Source organism: Carcharhinus amblyrhynchos, chromosome 24 (genome assembly GCF_965287045.1).
Source record: "Carcharhinus amblyrhynchos chromosome 24, sCarAmb.v2.hapA, whole genome shotgun sequence".
NCBI lineage: Eukaryota > Metazoa > Chordata > Chondrichthyes > Carcharhiniformes > Carcharhinidae > Carcharhinus > Carcharhinus amblyrhynchos.
This window is the reverse complement of record NC_137347.1, coordinates 14894264-14917215: the sequence shown is the minus strand read 5'-3', so window position 1 is coordinate 14917215 and position 22952 is coordinate 14894264. Positions and strand designations below refer to the sequence as shown.

General features: G+C 43.2%; 1 protein-coding gene across 1 annotated transcript in view; it reads right to left on the bottom strand.

Annotated features, from left to right (window-relative positions):
- Positions 1 to 22952, bottom strand: part of csmd2 (CUB and Sushi multiple domains 2) — a 1720603-nt gene that overhangs the window by 522074 nt on the left and 1175577 nt on the right. Inside the window, exons 11-12 of the mRNA XM_080211135.1 lie at positions 18637 to 18740; positions 16914 to 17026 (exon numbers count right to left, since the gene is read on the bottom strand). Coding sequence (XP_080067261.1) covers positions 16914 to 17026; positions 18637 to 18740 — 217 coding nt within the window. The remainder of the gene's footprint in view (positions 1 to 16913; positions 17027 to 18636; positions 18741 to 22952) is intronic.

The following is a 22952-nucleotide window of genomic DNA, read 5'->3' as shown; positions in this document are numbered from 1 at the left end:
TTCTCCTGCTCTTTAGCTCTGAAGAATCATGCAGACCCAAAACATTATCTCTATTTTTCTCTCCACACATGCTGCTAGACTTGCTGAGCTTTTCCAGCACCTCTTGTTTTTATTTCAGTTTTCCAGCATCTGCAATATTTTACTATTGCTTTTATTTTCATCTTTTAAAAAAATATTCATTTGAGGGATATGGTTTTTGCTGCTTGGGCCCATACCGAATTGACCTTGAGAAGGTGGTGATGAGCTGCCTTCTTGAACTACTATTATTGACGTGGTGTAGGTACACCCACCATGCTGTTGGGGAGTGTGTTCCAAGATTTTGACCTAGTGACAGTAAATAAACGGTGATACAGTTCCAAGTCAGAATGGGTGAATGGCTTGGATGGGAAACTTGCAAGTGTTGGTGTTCCTTTTAAATGACAGCAGTCACAGATTGGAAAGGTGTTGTCTCAGGAGCTTCAGTGAATTTCTGAAGTATATCTCTTCGATGGAACACATTGCTGCCGTTCTTCATCAGTGTTGGAGGGAGTGAATGTTTGTGGAAGGGGTGGCATTCGAACAAGCTGTTTGTCCTGAATGGCATCAAGGTTCTTGAGTGTTGGAGCTTTGAAGTTGCACTCATGCAGGAAAGTGGAGAGTATTCCATCACACTCCTGACATATGCATGTAGATAGTGGACAGGCTTTTGTTTTTTTTTGAGAGGGGGGGGGGGGGCGGGGTGGGTAGGTTGGTCAGGGGGTGAGATAGTCACCGAAGGATTTCCAGCTTGCTCTGGTAGCCACAGTATTTACATGGCTCGTCCAGTTCAGTTTCTGATCAAAGGTAGTCCCCAGGATGTTGATAGTGGGGGATTCAGTGATGGTAATGTCATTGAACGTCAAGGGGTGATAGTTTGATTCTCTCTTGTTGGTGATGTTCACTGCTTGGTACTCATGTGGTGTGTCTGCTTTGTTGGAAATTGAATATTGGACATGAAAAATCCACTTCTTTGCAAATTGTTTTTACAAGTCTGATTTCCTTCCCTTCATTCGCATTGGGGTTGGGGCTGTTACCTTGTTATTTGGCAGAAAAGCAAGGCAATAGGGAGAATTAGTTTTTAATTAAGTGCTGTTAGCTCATTATGTGCAACAAATACCTTGTCAAACAATGTCAGTCGAACATAAATTGCTTTTTGATGCTTGCCAACTAAGATACTTGTAAACAAATTCTTCATTCAACAGGAGCAGAGGATGATGGAAATGTTGGAACCTTGTTTTCAGTTGAATGGCCTGGATTTCTGAACAGCGATGCCGCTACCTTATCTGCTGACTGCCCAGAACATCTGTAGTTACTTTGTCTGTAGATTTGCAGCAAGAACTTGCTCTTTTCCCTGCAGCAGAGATTAATGCTGAGAGAAGCAGTGAGGGCTTCCGGGGTGGCTTATTGACATCGAAGTCGCAATCCTATTTGACGTCAGGAGCTGAAGACACCCCCTTGGGGTCAGTCTTTCACTCATTGACAAATAATATTTTTTTAATGCTACTTAATATTTTCAAACTGAAATGTGACATCTTCATAAAATAGTTTATGAGCTTTTATATGTTTCCAACACTTTGATAACAGTTTTGAAAACTGTGCCCGTTCTGTCCGTCTGAAGTTAATGCCACAAGACCTCACATTTTCCAAACTCTCCAAACATCTCCAAACTCTGTGGCCTAGGCCTCAGCACCTCCCTCTGTGACTGGATCCTGAACTTCCTAACTCACAGACCACAATCAATAAAAGATAAGCAACGACAATTCCTCCACAATCATCCTCAATACCGGTACCCCTCAAGGCTGTGTTCTCATCCCCCAACAACACTCTTCATACACCTGTGACTGTGCGGTCAAAGTCCCGTCCAATTCAATTTCCAAGTTGACACCACCACGGTGGGTTGGATCTCAAACAATGATGAGACAGAGTACAGGAATGAGATAGAGAATCTGGTGAACCGGTGCGGCAACAATAATCTCTCCCTCAATGTCAACAAAATGAAGGAGATTGTCCCCATGCCGACAGTATAGTTAAGAAAGCCCACGAACGCCTCTACTTTCTCTGAAGGCTAAGGAAATTTGGCATGTCAGCTACGACTCTCACCAACTTTTACAGATGTACCATCGAAAGCATTCTTTCTGGTTGTATCGTAGCTGGGTATGGCTCCTGCTCTGTCCAAGACTGCAAGGAACTACAAAAGGTTGTGAATGTAGCCCAATCCATCACGCAAACGAGCCTCCCATCCATTGACTCTGTTTGCACTTCCTGCTGCTTTGGCAAAGCAGCCAGCGTAATTAAGGACCCCACTCACCCCAGGCATTCTCTCTCCCACCTTCTTCCTTCGGGAAAAATATAGAAAATCTGGTGCCGTGTACCAGATTTTTGAATGGACTTACTTTGCATTAAGTTGATCTTTCTCTAGACCCTAGCCATATCTGTAACACTCCAATCTGCACTCTCTCCTTTCCTTCTTTATGTACAGTATGTTTTGTCTGTACAGCATATAAGAAACAATACTTTTCACTGTATACTAATACGTGTATCAATAATAAATCAAATCAAATAAATCACAGTTTCCTCAACATTCCCCTAGCATTTTCACCTCATCCCCATTCCTCTGGATCCCTACCTCCCCTCTCCAAATTCCCACTCCTCTGACTCCCCACCCCTGACCCACTCCTCCAGCTGATCTGTCTTCATTCTGGCTCTTCCCAGGATGGGGAAGAGTAACCATAGATACCAGGCAATGGTGAGGTCAAAGAGGGAAGAATCAGTGTTGCTGAGCAGGAAGACCTGGGGATGTCTTTAGTGAGGAGATGTTGGGAGGATGGAGGCTCTGACAAGGTGTGGAGGAGCCAATGGCACAAGGAAGGAGTTTGGGGAGCCAGAGATGAGGGAGTTGGTGGACAAACTTGGGTGCTACGGAAATTATGAAAAATACTTTAATCACAATTAATAACCCTCTAGTTGGGAAGATAAACATCTGGAAGCTTACTCCTTGATTTATGCCAGCGATTATCAGTGATTACATTTTTCATGGCTGAATTCATGCAGGTTGAGGGCAAATAGGCAAAGCTCTCCATTCCCATTGCTTTATTAAAAGGTACAGCAGGACCAGTGTGGCCTCCTCTGAAGCCCATTCAGACACAGCACAACTTGTGAATTTCAGTGCAAGTGAAGTTGGTAGAAGTGGCAGTGCCAGTTTACAAATTAGAGCATAGAGATAGCCCTGGTTTAACATGCATACAGCCTGCTGCTTGTGACTGTTTAAGGTGCTGTCAAGTTATGTTGCTCGCTTCACATGTCCGCTTCTGTCCTGTCCTGCTAATGTTCATACCACACATATAAGTATCCTGGTTTGAAGAGTGACATTCATTGCTTTCCAGTGTGTCATGTTTGATAATTAATTTCCTTAAGTGTAGCTATGTATCATAATCAGGGAATCAAAGTATATCCATTCACTTAATATGATATATTGACTAATTGTCGCCATTGTAAGACACATCTCACACCATGTGAGCCTTTGCAGCTGCATCCTTACTTGACAAGTGAAATACACCATATGGCCCTAGTCCTGCGCAAAGTACACTTTTATGGTTTAGTTACAGAGCAAACGTTGCAAAGCTTGTTCAGGTTTGGTGAACAAAGGCCTGAAACTATTATACTCCCAAGCTATTAACACTTTGTCATTATATTTGAGTTGGAAGGCCCTATTCTCGGAAGAAAACAGCTGGGAGATTTCAAACTTTCAACTTTGTGTCTTCAATTAATTTAGCTTTTTAACTTGTGATGTCTTAAAGAGAAGTAGATACTCTCCTTCAAAGTACACAATAGACCAAGGCACTTTCGTGGTTGAGTCACCTTGCAAATTAAGTTCTGAGATCAGTTCTGTAGTTCTTGCAAGTTTTATTCCTCATGAACATAAATCAGTTATGTTTTGATTTGATTTATTGTGACATGTATTGGCATAGTGAAAAGTGTAGTTTCTTGTGTTCTACGGACAAAGCATAACGTACATAGAGAAGGAAAGGAGAGGGTGCAGAATGTAGTATTACAGTTATCGCAAGGTTGCAGGGAAAGATCAACTTAAGATGAGGTGGCTCCATTCAAAAGTCTGATGGCAGCAGTGAAGAAGTCGCTCTTGAGTTTGTTGGTATGTAATCTCACACTTTTTTTTATCATTTTCCCGAAGGAAGGAGGTGGAAGAGAGTATGTCCTGGATGCGTGGGGTCCTTGGTTATGGTGGCTGCTTTTCCAAAGCAGCGGGAAGAGTCACTTGATGGGAGGTTGGTTTGCATAATGGACTGAGCTTCATTCATGACCCTTTGTAGTTTCTTACGGTCTTGGACAAAGAAGGAGCCAAAGCAAGCTGTGATACAACCAGAAAGAATGCTTTGTATGGTTCTTCTGTAAAAGTTGGTGAGAGTCATAGTGGACATGATGAATTTCCTTAGCCTCCTGAGAAAGTAGGGACATTGACAGGCTTTCTTAACTACAATGTTGGCTTGGAGGGACCAGGACAGTTTGTTTGTGACCTAGACACTTAGAAACTTGAAGCTCTTGACAATTTCCACTTTATCCCCATCAATGTAGACAGGGGCACGTACTTCACTATGCTCCCTGAAGTTGATGACTATGTCCTTCATTTTACTAATATTGAGGGAGAGATTATTGTTGTTGCACTAATTCACCAGATTCTCTGTCTCATTCCTGTACTCTGTCTCATCGGGGAGGGGTGCAATGGTGTCAGCGCTTTTATATGCTTTCATCTTGTAGTCCATTATATCTTGCAGACCTTGCCATATTCGATGGGAGACCACGTGGCTGACCTGGGACTCTAGCTTGGTCCGATACTGATCTTTGATGGTTCTCCATAGATCGTATCTGGATTTCTGACGCATTGTGTGTATCTTGTTACCTCATTAAATCACTGGTTGCCTTATGCACTGATTTTGTATATACTTTACACAGATCATTTAAATGTAGTACTTTATAACCTCTGTGTTAGTTTAAGGCTGTGTATCGCTTGGACTCTTTTGTCATCCTTAAGCATCTTGTCCCAGACATCATCAGTCACTCAGGTGTCAAATATAGGCTTTCAATTTCTTCAAAACACCTAGATGGATTGATTAGTCATTTTTAGATGATGATACTGAACTTCCAAGTGTTATAAAGCATTCACACAAATCCTCTCATCGCAAATAAGTAAGCAGACAAATCAGCTTGTGATGTCTCATTATCTTAGTAAAAAGCTGTAAACTTAATAAAGTGCCAGGGAGAAGCTGCAATGAGAAGGACACTCCCACAAGTGACTGACATCTGAGGGAATCAGTCAAGAGTTAACAGAAAGTGATATCAGTAAAGTGACCGTCACTTTAAGGGACCTACAGACACTGATCACACACCACCTAACCAATCAGGGACTGATCATGTGTCACCAAGATCAATCAGAGCTCAGAGATACTCCTGACCATTCACAGGGGCAGTGTCTAGCAAGGGTTAATAAGCAGCAACTTTTAACAACTGGAGGCACAGCATGAGGAACCAAAAAGAAATATAGACTTTAATCAATGGAATGTCTCAAGGGACAGTGCCACAGCTGTCCAGAAGTCAGGAACTGATGTTACAGAGTGAGCTGACTGACTGATTCTACTGCCTTAACTAACTATTGCATTTTTGTACGTATTGAGACTTAAGTCTCATAATTAATGGGTGGCACGGTGGCTCAGAGGTTACTGTTGCGTCACAACACCTGGGACCCAGGGTCAATTCTGGCCTCATGGGGCTGTGTGGAGTTCATACATGCTCACCATGTTTGCATGGGTTTCCTCTGGATGCTCCAGTTTCCTCTCAGACTCCAAATATGTGTGGGTTACATGGATTGGCCATGGTAAATTGCTCCTTAGTGTAAGGGGGATTGGCAGGGTAAATACATAGGTTTATGGGGATAAGGTTTGGGTGGGATTGTTGTTGGCGCAGACCCAATGGGCCAAATGACACTGTAGGAATTCTATGATTCTATGAATTAAGTTAAAGCGTACCCCCCAATCTTGCATAGATTTTGGCTGGGATTTAAGAAATCATGACCAGGTTATGAGCAGAAAAATTTGATGTGGTTTATAGTGATGTTAATCAAACTTCAGTACCATTCTGCTACATATGCAAACATTAATTAGGTTGGGATACAAATACTGAAAAGGTTAATTCCTATTTTGTATATTTAACAGAAGAAAACAGAAGAACCGGGCGGCACAGTAGCACTGTGGTTAGCACTGCTGCTTCACAGCTCCAGGGACCCGGGTATGATTCCCGGCTTGGGTCACTGTCTGTGTGGACTTTGCACATCCTCCTCGTGTCTGCATGGGTTTCCTCCGGGTGCTCTGGTTTCCTCCCACGTCCAAAGATTTGCGAGTTAGGTTGATTGGCTATGCTAAAATTGCCCCTTAGAGTCCTGAGATGCTTAGGTTAGAGGGGTTAGCGGGTAAAATATATCGGGTTATGGGGATAGGGCTTGGGTGGGATTGTAGTTGGTGCAGACTCGAGAGGCCGAAGGGCCTCTTTCTGCACTGTAGGATTCTATGATTCTAAGACTTTGACAGTTGTATTTGGTCTATTGTGTGGATTGATAGAATGGCCCATGAATGGATGTCTATGTGCCATCCATTCCATGTGTAATGATTAGAATTGCATAAATCTCAGCTTCTTTGCAAATAAACACAATTATATTTGCACCCAGAATTTCTATCCAAAGCTTCCCTTGATATTCAAGATGAAAGTTTTCTGTGAATATATACTTCCTTAAAAAAAAACAAAGCCAATACTTTGCATGAAGGAGTTGTTCTCCGAATATCTTTGTGTGTACGATATTCAGCCACATCTTAAATAAGGTCTGCTTTGCTCAAAATTGATAGTTGGTCCTGTGGGGGACAGGTTGGGCCAAAATAATTTTTGTTTTCACTGCTGCCAATGCAATATCCTCTACACTGGGGAGACTGAATGCAAAATGGATGACCGCTTTGCGGAAGACCTTCACTCAATCTGCAAAACCCCAATCTTCCTGTCACTTGTCATTTCAACTCACCATCTTGCTCTCCTGCCCAAATGTCCACCCTCAGGTGCTGCAATGCTCCTTTGAGTCCTATACAAACTGGAGGAACAACACCCCAGCTCCCGATTAGGCACATTATAGCCTCCTGGACTCAACATTGAGTTCAACAGCTTTGGGCTGTGAATCTTCTTCACCACCTTGATCCTTTTTTTTAATTTCAAATTTATTCTTCATTTCAAATGATGAATCATAGAATCCCTACAGTACAGAAGGAGGCCATTCGGTCCATTGAGTCTTTACCAACTACAATCCCACCCAGGCCCTATTCCCGCAACCCCATGCCTTTACCTAGCTAATCCCCCTGAAAATAGAGTCAATTTAGCATGGCCAATCAATCTAAACCACACATCTTTCAACTGTGGGAGGAAACTGGGGCATCTGAGGAAAGCCACGCAGACACAGGGAGAACTTGCAAGCTCCAGTACGTGGATTGCAATGATTCAAGAAGGCAGCTCACCATCACCTTCTGAAGGGCAACTAGGGATGGGCAATAAATGCTGGCCAGCCAGTGACATCCATGTACCACGAATGAATAAAAATATGCTTGAAACAATAACTCCTTTTCTCTCGCCACAGATGCTGCCAGAGCTGCTGAGTATTTCCAGAATTTTCTGTTTTTATTTCAGTATTTTTGTTCTTATTTTAGACCAGGTGCCAGCTCACTGGAGGGTTCAGTCACACACAAATTGCATCACTGAGTATTCACAGAAACACACTGATGGGACAGCTTACAGAGTAAGGCAAATCAGCATGCACAAGGAAAGGCTTGGTGAACTGGAAAAGCTTCCAGAGAGCCTGAGGTCAATCTCAAGGGTATGTAGGTGTCTTATATTAACTTGGCACAGGGTGAAGCACCAAGCTTTGAGTCAAACTTTCCAGTGTGATAATGATGACCAACTCTCTTTCACACACTCATGGGTCCAATCAAGATGCAACATCTAAGGGCTATTGTTTCAAATTTCTCTGCAGTCCAAGCTTTAGCCATGGCATGTCTGGAAGCTCAGCCATACATGTTTATTGCAACTACCATGGCTGTGGTTTACCATGCTGAAAGGGGCTTGATGAACATCATCACCACCAGTCCCTTAATTCAAAGGATGACCTATACTCAGGGTCTTTGTGTGACTAAACGGGCCTATTCCAAACTCGCAGGTCTTTGTGCACAAGTGGCAGGATGCCCTATCCAGTAGTGGGATCCAGATTGGAAGATTTCCTTTTCTTTCCTTTTCTGTCACTAATCCAGCCCATAACCAAGGTGCTTGGACTGAAAACATGATGCAGCTTGATGGGCAAGTTGTCGTCATTTTGAACAATGGATATCTATTGCCTCCTTAGTCATTCGTGTCAATGCCGCTGATCCTCAAGGAAAACTTCACAATGTCTTTGTAGCTGTGAGATAGGGCTCTTCTCCCCTCTTTCTCCTTCTTCCAGCAGCTCGCCCTGTTCTACATGGTCTCCATTTGTTCTCCTAACTACACTCTATTGAAAGGAGAACAAAAACTCATGCATCGATATCTGGGAGCAACTGCTTTATTGAAGCCTTTATGCCAGCAAAAAGTTCTTCAGCGCATGCCACATGGCTCTCTGATAACTTATCTAACTTGAAAGAATTATATTAAGCAACGAACACTTATAGTATTCCTGCAAAGACCAGAGGAATGCAACCAGTAACTAACCAATCAGGAGTTGATAGTCCCTTTAAAGAGCACTGGGAGATGTGACCTCCTTGCTGAAGGTCGCATCTTGAGAGTTTTGACTAGAACATTGAGCACCAAAGGAGCACATTGCATGCTATTTTTCACCATGGCCAGTCTACTCTGCAATCTTCCAGTCGGACACTGGAATGAATTCCTCAGTCTCGTATGCCCTGCTACTGCTACCAGCGAGAATGGAGAATTTGGCCCTCAGCCAAATCTCTGTTCACAGCAGCGGAACCAGAGAATCCCAGTCAGTGATGCCCAGTGGGAAGACCTTGAAGCAGCTCTGCTGATGTCTCCCAGCCCACTCTGCCGCTCGAGCAGTGCAGTGGGCTGGGAGAATAGCTTCTACTGTCCTCCTTCAAATCTCTCATCCCTGTAATGCAATATTTTATGTCAGGTTCTTTGGAGGGAGAGAGTATTTGGGATCATGGTAAAAAGGTACTAAAATGCCATTCCGACATGGAATTATAGAGCTGTTCCTTCAGCATTACTATCAACATCCTGGGGGCTCCCACTGACCAGAAGCTGACCTGGGCCAGCCACATTAATACTGTGATTACAACAGCAGTTCGAAGGTTTGGAATCCTGTGGCAAGTAACTCGTCTCCTGGCTCCCTAAAGCCTGCCCATCATCTTCAGGGCATAAGTTAGGTGTAATGGAATACTCTCCACTGCTTTGGAGGAGCCCACCTCCAACACCATCCAAGACAAAGTAGCTTGCTTGATTAGCACCCCATTTACCACTTTCAATATTCATTCCCTCCACCACCAAAACCAGGTGTACTGCATGAATTCAACAAGGCTCCTTCAACACCACTTTCCAAACTCAAGACCTCCACCAGCAAGAAGGACAATGGCAGCAGATGCATGGGAACCTACAACTTCACCTCCAAGCCACCCATAACCCTGACTCGGAACTATATCACTGCTCCTTTGCTGTCACTGGGTCAAAATCCTGGAATTCCCTTCCCAATAACATTGCAAGTGTTCCTTGAACTTCAAAAGTTCAAGAAGCGAATTTACCAGAACCTTCCCAAAGACAATTAGAGATGGGCAATAAATGCTGGCCTGGCCAGTGATATTCAAATCCCAAGAATGAGGAACAAAAACATTTTAAAAATTAAATCACAATATTTTTCATTCGACTTCAAAAACTGCACAGAGTGAAAAGTAAATCCAAATGGTTAAATGTTTAATGATTACTGGATCTTTTTCTGGCAAAGGGGCTCAGTAACAAGGTGTTCTTCACCCAGCAGAACACTAAAAAATGTCATCAGTTTTCTGATTTGTTAATGTTACATTAAAAATCCATTCCCACAGAAACAATGCACAGAGAAAGGTAGTAATGGAACAATGTAATACACAGTACTAATCACCACATTGGGAAAGCATCCAGCAGAGTTTCATGAGATTACTTTGCTTCATTTTCTTGTTTACGAGTTTGGATAATTTCGAGGCATTCCTCTAAGTACAATGTTGCATCGCTGGAACTAAACAAGTCAGCTTTCAAATCTGGTCAGAGAGGCACAACATTGAGAATCAAACCCTCTGCTACAATGTCAAATATATATATTTATATAGATGCTTAAATTTTTTTTTTTGCTGGTGCATAATTGGGGAGGCAATAGCCTCGTGGTATTATCGATACTTAATTCAGCAACTTAGTTAATGTTCTGGAGACCTGGGCTTGAACCTCTGCATGACAGATGGTGGAGTTTGAATTCAATAAAAAAATCTGAAGATTAAGAATCTACTAATGACCATGAAACCATTGTCAATTGTTGGAAAAATCCATCTGATTCAATAATGCCACTTGAGGGAAGGAAATCTGCCATACTTACCCGGTCTGGCCTACATGTGACTCCAGAGTCACAGCAATGTGGTTGACTCTCAACAGCCCACAGGCAACTTGAGAAGGCAATAAATTCTGGCCAGCCGGCGACATCCATGTCCCACAAATGGATGAAAAAAAAACAAATCTGAAAGCTAAATTTCATTTTAAAGACAACAAATTGTGGCAAATTTTGAAAAGTAATTAAAAAATCTGGAGCACCAGAATGGTGTAAATCCCACCCAAGTCAGACATCCTTCACTGTCAGGAAGCATCAGAGGAAAGAAACTGATTATCAGTTGTTGCTTCAAGAATACATTAACAGGTGTCCCAAGTGAGTCAAAACTGAATTTTTGTTTGGTTTTAAAAGGATTCCAATGTCTCATTAGAATACCTGGGGACTGATTAAAATTCACACTGTGGTCAGAATTTCCCCGGCCCACCCGCCACAGGAATCGGAGCAGGCGAGGGGCAGAGGAGGGGAAGGTCCCTTGACCTCGAGTGAGATTTTACTGTTTTGGGACAAGTGAGGCCTGAAAACCAGCCCTGTATTTGGCAGCATTGTTAGACACTTATCTTGTGTTTGCCCTCACTGCTTGTGTAAGGAAAGAAATGGATGTTGAAGAAACATTTCCTCCAAATGTCACTTTCAGAGTTTTTGCTTTTCTTCGACAACAAAGTTTTGCATCTCTTAAGTGCTTCACATGCAAATACTTTGTCTTTGAACAATAAGTCATCTCACAACACCAGGTTAAATTCCAACAGATTTATTTGAAATCACTCGCAATTCCAAATAAACCTGTCGGACTTTAATCTGGTGTTGTGAGACTTCTTAGTGTGCCCACCCCAGTCCAACGCCAGCATCTCCACACTTTGTCTTTGAAGTGTAATCATGAATATGCAGGAAATCAGGAAAACCACTTTACACAGTCAGATCCCACAAACAAGTATGGCCAATTAATCCATTCCTGACTCATTTGGCGAAATGAGGACTTTGGCCTGTAAACTGAATAAAATCAAATGCAAAAATAATCATTCATATTCAGCAGTATTTGAAGTGACCTTAATTTAAGCAAGGTAACAGAGGGAAACCATAGTGCTGGAGAGCTGCCTTCTCCAACCATTTCAGCCCATGTGGTGTCGGCACCCTCACAATGCTATACGGAGGAAGTTCCAGGATTTTGATCCAGTGACAGTGAAGGAACAGTGATATAATTCCAAAACAGATAGTGTGGGAATTGGAAGGAAACTTGAGGTGACGGCTTCCCAGGATCTGCTGTCCTTGTCCTTCTAAAGTTTTACAAGTTGCATGTTTAGAAAATGTTGTTGAAAGAAACTTCATGGGTTGTGGCAGTGCATCTTGTAAATGATACGCACTGCTGCTATTGGGCACTAGTGATTAAGGAAGTGAATATTGAAGATGGTGGAAGAGATGCTGGTGAGGTCGAACACCTTATCCTGGATTATGTTGATCCTCTTGTATGTTGCTGAAACTACACTCATCCAGGCAAGTGGAGAGCATTCTATCACATTCCTCAATTGTGACTTGTGGTTGATGGATAAGCTTTGGGGAGTCAGAAGGTGAGTTACTCACCACAGAATTCCCAGCCTCTATAGTATTCTTCTAGTAACATTATTTATATGGCCGGTTCAGTTTCTGGTTAATGATAACCCCCAAAAGGTGGAACATTTGGCCATGATAATGCAGTTGAACGTCAAGAGGATATGGTTAGATTCCCTCTTGTTGAAGAAAGTCATTGCCTGGCAATTGCCATTCATCATCTCAAACCTGAATGCTGTCTAGGCCTTACTGCATGTGGACACATACAACTTCGGTATCTAAGGAGTTGTGAATGGTACTGAACACTGTATAATTTTGGTGAACATCTCCATTCTGCACCTTATGTTGAAGGATGGTCAAAAAAGAAGTGATTGATGATCTTTGGACCGAGGACACTCCCTTTTAGAATATCCTGGGGCTGAGATAATTAGCTTGCAACAACCATAACCATTGTATTTTTGTGCTAGGTATGACTCCAACCAGTTAAGTTTCCCCCAGTTCCCATTAACATCAATTTTGCTAGGGTTTCGTGATGCTGCACTTGGTGAACTGCTGTCCTGATGTCAAGGACAGTCACTCTCGCTTTACCTCTTTCGTTCATATTTCGAATAAAATTATAATGAGGTGGTCCTTGTGGAAGCTGTAGTAATATGCTTTTAAGTGATACTTCTCTTCTGGTATGGCATGCTGTATGTCATGTGGTCAAGTCTTAATTTCATTTTGTTTTCACTTGTCTTCGCTTTTCACCCCACCCCTCCGTTTTCAAAGGATCATCCTCCAGCATTTCTGCGAACTCAAGCATGATGCTATCACTCAACACACCTTCCCCTTATCCCCCCCACCCCCATCAGTATCCCTCAGGGACCATTTTCTCCAGGATACCCTGGTCCACTCTTCCATCACACCCAACATCTCACCCTCTACCCACGGCACCTTCCCATGCAATCATAGACAGTGCAACACCTGCCCCTTTACCTCCTCCCTGCTCACTGTCCCAGGTCCTAAACATTCCTTTCAGGTGAAGCTGTGCTTCACATGCACCTCCTTCAATCTAGTCTAATGCATTTGCTGCTCCCAATGTGGTCTACTCTACATTGGCAAGACCAGACGCAGACTGGGTGAGTGCTTTGCTGACCAACTCCATTCCCATACCTTCCTGTCGCTTGCCACTTCATATTACTACAGCTTCCACAAGGGCCATCTCATTATAATTTTGTGTGAAACATGAACTCTCCTGCCCACATGTCCACCCATGGACTTTTTCAATGTTCTTGCAAACCCCAATGCAAACTGGAGAAACAGCACCTTGTCTTCCGATGGGGCATTTAACAGCCTCTCGGACTTTGCATCGAGTTCAACAACTTCAGAACATGAATTTTCCCCTCCATCTTCACCCCATTTCCATTTATTTTCCTTTATTCTGTTTCTTCTTTTCATCTCAATCATCCATTTTTGTCATCCTTCTTTCTCTCCTCCATTTTCCCACTTCTCTATTCCTTCTCCCCACAACTCCCCTTTTCAGGCTAACTGCCTTAACCATCTGTACCTCAGTTCTGCCATTCACACATTCTGATCTATTAATTGACACTTCTAACACCTCTCTCAGCCATCATTATCCTCATCTACAATCCCTTTGTCCTTCTACAATCCATCATCCTCACAGTACAAATCCTTTCGGAATTTCTTTGCCCTTAGCTCTGATGAAGGGTCGCCCTGACTCGAAATGTCAGTTCTATTCTCTCTCTCCACAAATGCTGAGATTTTCCAGCATTTTGATTTTTTTTTCCGATTCCAGCATCCACAGTGTTTTGCTTTTATTTTAGTTTCACCTTGGCCTGTGAACAGAAGACAGCTCTGCTGCTAATGCCTTCAAGATTCCTGTCTATGTTCTTATGTGCCTGGGCTCAGTAAGTGAACCTGCATTGTGGTTAGACAATCCCTTATGAGTGGTTAGTGCTTCAGTATCATTATAAAAACCTGACATAGCGCTCAGAGTTAATCAAACAGCTTGGCAGTAAGATTAAGTAGAAGTACAACATGGTGAACAGCCCGAGATCATGCCACATTGTATGAGACAGCTCTGAACAGTTCGGTCAGACCACACTGAAGCTGCAGAGTTGAAGAGTGTTGAAATTGTTTCATGGTGACCACACAAGCAAGCTTGAAAACATCAGTAGAGCTGTCTGTGCTGTTTCCAGCCCACAGATCAAAGTGAAGCTGAGACTGAAGTACAGGACACACTTCCCTTTCAATTACAGTATGCTGCTAACCTTTAAAGACATATTATGCTACAACACAAGCTGAGCATTGATGTGAGCATGTTATTACTGTGTAAGTGACACTGGATAGCACTGACAATGACTCCAAGAAGGTGGGTGAGAGCAACATCTGGGGTTAGGCCAAAGTGGGGGAGGGTGTGTCCTGAAACTCTAACATCCTGGCAGGGGAGGGTGCCCCTACTCTGAGGGGACCTTAAAGTGAGGCAGTGGCCCTCACCCCCTCCTACCTGCCCAAGATGTAGAAAATGGCATTTTCCACTCTACTCTGCATAAATGGGGTTAGGATGCCTTGATCCCATGGGGGAGGATGAAACAGCTAAATGGCCTACGCCTGTTCCTACCTTCCCTCAATTCTCAAAATTATACTGTTGTTCTTGGTGATCAATATTTCTGAATTCCCAGACCATATTCTTTAACCATTTTGTGTGAGTATTACCCAAGTGCGTCTCGGCTCCATATCTTGTAATGTTGCCTGGGTCACTTACACCAGTAGCAAGTCAATATGCAATGCCTGTCATGCTTCCCTGATATAGTGGATAATGTGAGAGACATGCATTACATTTATCAACTCAGACTCCAAAGCACTTGAGTATTATCAATTTATATTTGGTTGATTGAAGACTCCATTAAAATAACTGGTGTGCTTTTATCTCTTGATGCATTAAACTGTCACCCTTTTTATAACACACTGGAAGTCTGTAGCACACCTCAAATGTTATTTTTCTGCTTTTCATATAAATTTCCAAACACTTTGCCACTTTTCACCTGTCACAGAATTAACATCTTTAACCTCCCCAGTATCCCTGACACATAGGCCTACAGCAACTCTGAATTTTTCTACTCTGCCTTATTTGAACAGAACATCCAGAATACTGAATGATTTACTCACCCATCAGAGTCAGTCACCTCTCCAATATTGCAACTACATTGTACTGCACAATGTCACAACATCTTCTTCCTAATGCTTGCAGCATTCATGGATTTGCACCTTATGGTAGATTTGCTCACCAGGTGTCTCATTCCTATGTATCCCTGAGTTATGGTGTTACTGAGTTAGTGTCCCACTCTACAATAGGTCTTCTCATGAATCACTTTATCTCCCCTCTTATCTGCTTTGAATGATTAGGGACAGTTGCCCTAATGTTCTTTGCAAGTTCCATTGCTTAGACCTTGTAAATTGTGTACTGGCCCTTTTTATACTCAAAATATTCTTTGCAAGTATCATAGAATCCCTACAGTGTAGGAGGAGGCCATTCAGCTCACTGAGTCTGCACTGACAACAATGACATCCAGGCCCTATGGCTGTAATCCCACGTACCTACCCTGCTAGTCCTCCGACACTCGGTCAATTTAACATGGTCAATCAACCTAACCCGCACATCTTTGGAGTGCGGGAGGAAACTGGAGCACCCGGTGGAAACCCACACAGACATGGGAAAAATGTGCAAACTCCACACAGGCAGTGACCCAAGCCAAGAATTGAACCATGTCTCTGATGCTGGGAGGCAGCAGCGCGAACCACTGAGCAACCATGCCACCCCAAAAGTAGCATCATAATTTTCACATTGGACAGTGAGCGGATTGGTATTTTTAAACTCTCACATAGTCTGCACAGCTCCTCCACCAAACCTTGGAGGTCTTTCAAAGAACATTATTTTGCAACCCGTGTCAGAGTGGCAAGCCATAACATCAGTCTGTTGCAGCCAAGTAAGCTGTCTCCACTCAGTTCCTCCTCTCTGTTGGTGCTTTTTTTGACCTACCAAGTTTCTCACAAATAAACTACAGAACCATTGACAAAGTGCAGTGGATATGTTCTGAAACAGGTGGTTTTCTTCCTCTGTCTAACTGAATTTCCATTTCTTATCCTCACCTCTCTTCTTGGGTGGCATGATGGCACAGTGGTTAGCACTGCTGCCTCACAGCACCAGGGACCTGGGTTCGATTCCTGGCTTGGGTCTGTGTGGAGTTTGCACATTTCTCCCCCTGTGCTTGCATGGGTTTCCTCTGGGCGCTCCGATTTCCTCTCTCAGTCCAAAGATGTGCGGGTTGGGTGGATTGGCCATGCTAAGTTGCCCCTTAGTGCCAAGGAGACCATCTGGGATAGGGCCTGGGTGGGATTGTGATCGGTGTAGACTCAATGGGCTGAATAGTCTCCTTCTGCACTGTAGGGACTCTATGATTGTGTTTCCTCTTTGCTTAGCACTTATTGCTTGTTTACAAGACTGTAAAGTTCCTTAAAAGATATCTGTACCTTAAGCACCATGTTGCATCAGGAGAGTTTTCAAGAAACGTTTGTAAATATAAGTAATAGAGACTGATAACCTCAACAACCTGTTTAGTGAATGAGTGGCAGTTGGAGACAACATGTTCTTTCCTTCAATGGTCCCTTTTTTTTAAGCATTTCATTATGCAAACAGTACCTGTATATACAGCCTTGAAACCCAGCAAACTGTTGGTCTCATCAGTCTGGAACTGCAGCCACATCTGATTGCTCACACTCACAATTAGGTCAGGAACATTTGTACCTGTCAAACTGCCAGACAGAAAGTCAGAGAAAAAACTGATTAGTACAATCTGACTTCATTTTAAATGTCAGAAAATTAAACCAAATTCACATAATGACGGCGTCTTGGCTGTCACAAAAAGTGAAGTATAATTGAAAGGTGAAGTTGATGATGATGTGATGAATTAATTACGCTATTATCTGAGAGTGAACAATTCAGCAACTACCTTTTGTATTCTCTCAATATTGTGCTTCCTTGAGTTCTCAGCTGAACACTTGATGACAAAGATCGCAGCTATTAAACCGCAGCTTTACGTTTCTAAAGAGAATTTCACAAATTTCCTTTCTTTGAGAATCTTGACAATATTAACTTCCCTCTCTCGGCATATTAAACAAATCACGAGGACATGAATCTCGACAACCTACAGCAGGATTCAGAAGATAAATCACTTCCTTCGTACACACAAAATTCATATAAAAGGAAGGGGAAACAGGGCAGGAATTTTAACTGTATCTGCCTTGGAGATATCAGGAGTTAAGGTGAAATGGTCAGATGCTCTATTGATTTATTTTGTTCATTTGAGTCACAAGTAGGCTGACATTAACACTGCGACGAAGTTGAAAATCCCCCAGTCACCACATTCTGGCACCTGTTTGGTACACTGAGGGAGAATTTAGCATGGCCAGTGCACCTAATCTACACATCTTTCAGACTGTGGGAGGAAACTGGAGCACCTGGAGGAAACCCACGCAGACATGGGGAGAATGTTCAGAATCTGCAGATAGTGACCCAAGCTAGGAATCGAACCTGAGTCCTTGACACTGTGAGGCAGCAATGCTAACCACTGTGTCACTGTGAAGCAACAGCATCATCTGGGCCTGGTGCAGGAATCGGTTGGGAGCCTCATGTCCTTATGCTTACTATGGCCCTAGTCAGTAAGGAAGATCCCAAAAATCACTCTGACAGCCCACTGGGTTCACCAACCATTGTGGACACCCCATTTAAGAGTAGCTGTTAGAACAGTAATGAAGGCCTGGCAAGAGAAAGGTCTATTTTTGAGTGGCTGGAACCAGGAGCTTCTACAACAAAATATATTTTGGGCCTATGCTGCCCAAGGCTTCTCCCATCTTGTTCCGTGCTCCAAAGCCCTTACAGATCCTCTCCTACTACCATCCGACAAACCACCAGCCCAAATTAGCTGAGCCACTGTGAATGCCCATTTGAGGCAAACAGTTCACTGGCTCCATTTAAGCAAGCCAGGCAGTTAAAACAGACTGGACTTCCTGCTGTTGCTTCCCATCCTGACTGATTTCCCTGCACTCCATCAGACAATCACCTGAAGTTAATGCTGCCTCTGCCCCTATAGCATCTAAACCAGCACGTGAGTGTATTAATTTTAAGCAACTGAAAATGGCATAAAGAAAGAAACTGCATGGATCCATTTATTAATTCTTTACTTATTAATCTGTCACCTGTGTAACAATTATTTGAAGGGTCTCTTTAAAGTCTTACAAACAAGCACAAATAGTGGAAGTGTATCTTCCAATTCTGTACATTGAACTGTGTGATGAGAATCCTGCAATAATGAAATACATTTTGAGTCTGACAGAATTTGTGGAGCAGTAAGGTCATTACTTACACATGAAGCACTGTTTTTCGTTCTCCAGGCTGCCCTCCATCCCCGACCGTGAGTGTATCATAGCCTCTCTCCAATTCAAATGCATCAAAAGTGAGCTTTATGACCTATCAGGAAGGAAGTTAACATGTTGATAAAGCTACACAGACAGCAATTGTGAATAATAATCAGAGCAGATTCAGTTTTATTAACTGCTGGGAGCAGCTAAGATGCTCTGCCCACAAGGGAAATCATCTCTACGTGATTCAATGTTTAATGCAGCATCCCTCAAGATCAAAATCAAATGGAGATGACTGGGGTCTTTCCTGCTGGCTGGACAACTGGCAACAGCCACCACCACACTGCCCCTCCCCACACCACCCGCCCACTTTTAGGGATGACCTGCATACTAATACCCTCCGAAGGCACTTAACTTGTCAGTGGTGGGTGCTCCCTAGGATCAAAGACCCCTGGAACAGAATCCCTGTCCATCAAGATGATCCAATGATCAGTGAGTGTATAGAAGGACAATATTATCAGGGAGGTAATGGCTGCTGTTGATACGACACCCCAGCAAAGCCTGGTAATTCTCATTGGATCCCAAACCATTGGTAAGTGCTGTTGGGGAGTAATGCATATCAGCAGGATGAGTGTTTTAAGTGGGCATTAATTAGGATAGGAGTGGGCAGAGGCTGGGGTTTCCATACACCACACCCACCTGTTGATTAAATGCTGTCCTGCTATCCCACCACCATATTCGCCATGGGGAAAGGAACACTCATTTCTGCCCAAACTTTCTCTTTGTATTGAGTACCCAAATTGAGCTCAGTGTTAATTTGGACCATGATATAGGTGGTAGATTGAAAACACTTTAAACCTCCCTCTGCCTTCATTCTGATACCATCTAAACTCTCTGCTTCTTCCTCTATCCCTAGTCTATGCCTGCACAGACCCCATGATAGTTCCGACAATGACAGCACAACACTTAGGTTAAATTCCCCTGATTGATTAGAAAAATCTGTGACTACAGTTTCCATTTAATGAGGCATAAGACAATGCACAACATTTCTTTTTTCATCTACTTAGATTAAAGCTGTTTTGCACATTTTCAGAAAGATTGTGTTGATATCTCTCTGAATTCATTTCACTCTGAACCCTACAGCCAGGATGGAGTCTATAAGCAAAACTGGACTCAAAGACATTTCTCCATCCGCCCGAAAAGGGATCTTTTGAGAAATAATCTTGGATAGAGTTTCTGCATTTGTCACAATTTGTGCCAGGAATGGCATTCATTTCGAGAAGGGCTCTTCTATTTGCAATTTTCCACTCAAATTCATTTGTGTTTCGCCGAACACAAATCTGCCATGAAACAAAACGCTTGTAAGTTTTTGTTTTAAAATATGTAGTTAAGAATGCTCAAAGGGTGCAGTGTGGTTGATACAGCTGAAAGTGGGTCTATCACAAAACAAACATTTAAATCAGAGGGCTCGATCTCTCAACCTCGTCCTGCCCTACTTTTGGCGAGGCAAGGTGATAAGATCAGGTGGGAGATGAAACATCACAAATGCACTTGGTTTTTCGTCTTCCCAATAGTGCCAGCTCTGTTTTGTCACCAAAATCAGCTTTGCGTTCTATAAACCAATTTAAATATTATTAACACACTATCGTCTGGCCTCAGTTACCTTACGATGTAGAGATGCCGGCGTGGGAATGGGGTAAACACAGTATGAAATCTCACAACACCAGGTTAGAGTCCAACCAGTTTATCTGATAGTAATTTGATAGCTTGTAAGATTCCTATCAAATAAACTGGTTGGGCTCTAATCTGGAGTTGTGAGACTTTTTACTCAGTTACTTTAACCACCCTGCCAGTGAAGTTCTCCTCAGCAAGAATCGCCATTGGTCTCCACCAGCGGAGACCAGATGTGACGGTCTTGCTGGTGCATCAGAGGCCATTGAAGCCACCTGAGTGGCCGGGGGGCTGGGCCATGCAGTGCCCAATGGAGCAGTGCCAGCCTGGCAGTACCCACCTAGTACCTACACTGCCCTTCTGGCACCCTGGCACTGCCCACTGGGCACTATAACTGCTGGGGCTGCGTCAGAGGGGTGGGGACTGAATGGGGGTGCAACTATGATGGGGGAGGGAATGGGAACTCTGCAGGGGTGGGAGGGAAGGGGAGAATTCTGCTGGGGTGATGATTGGTAGGGGGGAGGTGTGGGTGGTGCGGAGAAGGGAGATCTGTGGAAGGGATGGCAATCGGAGTGAGAGGGTGGGAGCTCTGCAGAAGGGTTGGCAATTAGATGGGAGGGAGGGAACTCTGCCGGGGTGTGCAACTGGGGAAAGGAGGGTGAGTACATCATCAGAACCCCAACAAAACCAGGACCAATGCTTTTTTAAACTAGCACAAAAATTTGCAGAATTTCAACTTGCTCTGCACATAATTTGTGCTTAAAATTGTGTGTTCTTTTACAACCAGTTCCTTCCTGGTCACACTGCAAAAAAAACCCAGCACAAACTGGTAGAAACTCCAGGTCCCTTAAAAGATCGATAAATCTAACGTTACTGCAGTGTTTTTAACCCATATATGTAGGAGATCACAAACATTTCACTGAGCCACTTATGGTTGGTTACATGCCTTACATTCAGTATTGTTAAAGAAACTGAACTCTGTACAATTTTCCCCCTGCTAATTCTACACTTTTTAGCTGCCAATCTTTTGTTGGAGTAAAGACTGGTCGACTACAAGGAATCAGTATCCAAGATGAACTAGAGTAAAGTTTTGTCTAAGCAATAACAAGGTCCAAGGTGCTATTTCAACTCATAGGTATATCCAATACAATTGCAGGTTATAAATGTGAGTGTATTAACTGAACAGACATGATATGAAGGCCAACTTACCTATGTTTTCAAACAGAATAGTTACTCTTACTCAAGAGTTATTAAAGCATGATTCATTTGTACCCATAAAAAGGTGAGCTTAGGTTACAAAAAAGAATGGTTGGATGGTCAACAAATCAAAGGATTCATAAACCGATAGGTAAAATCATAGAATCGTACAGCACAGAAAGAAGCCATTTGTCCCATCAAGTCTGCACTGACCACAATCCCACCCAGGCCCTACCCTCATATCCCTACGTATTTACCCACTAATCCCTCTAACCTAAGCATCTCAGGGAGCCATGGGGCAATTTTTAGCACGGCCAATCAACCTAACCCGCACATCTTTGGACTGTGGGGAGAAACCGGAGCAGACGGAGGAAACTCACGCAGACACGAGGAGAATGTGCAATCTCCACACAGACAGTGACCCAAGCCGGGAATCGAGCCCAGGTCCCTGGAGCTGTGAAGCAGCAGTGCTAACCACTGTGCCACCGTGCCGCCCAAATCTGGTGTCATTTCAAATTATGCACATGGAAAACATGCAAGGTGAAACCTTTTTAATGGTCTTGGTTTGTTCTTTAAACTGTAAATATAATGGAATGAGATACATGTCCAATTCCTCAAGTTCTGCAACCTCAGGACCCAAGGTTGTGCCGGATTGGATTGTGGATAGTTTTGGTTAAACTGGGTTGGTAGTGGTGGTGGTGGCAGCAGGGGTGGTGGTGGGGGTGGCGGCTTACGGCTAATTAAAGGATTAATTAATTAATCCTTTAATTAGCCCTAAGCCACATCATTGTCAACACAGCACTTAGCTTAATTGTCCAGATAAGTTCTTTATAAATTTTATTTTATTAAAATTAACGTATGGAGCATGATAAAAGTGTCCTGTCATTAGGCAACACAATTCTTTGGGCAGTTGGATTTGAGGCATTGTTCCTGTATAATTTGTACGATGGCAGCATCCTGTAGAGCTGATCTTCTTGACCTCTACGCTGCCCTGAAATGCTCATTGCCCTAGATACCAAGGTCACTGAATGTGAGCAGAGGGTTTGTTTGTCAGTCCTTTCCCCTGTTACTCTCACCCTGGACTTATGGGTGTGGAGGGTTGAGGAGGGAGGGATGCCTGAAAAGTGCCAGACTTCATCGTGCATCATGGCAGGCTCATCGTTAAGTGAGGCTGGTTATTAAAAGGAGCTGACTGTCCTTTGTGTCAAAACTTAATCCAACCTCACAGGCAAAGCACCCAGTGTCTCATGGCATTCTGGTCAGCCAAGGTAATCAAGGAAATTTCAATTTGATTAACTCCTCCACAAGGTATGTTTGACCAATATCGAAAGGTTCTGACTGATCTTCCAGATAGAAGGCCTCAGTCTGAGGAGGCTAAGTAGCAGCTGTCTGCCTCAGAGATGATGTGGAGATGCCGGCGTTGAACTGGGGTAAACACAGAAAGAAGTCTCAC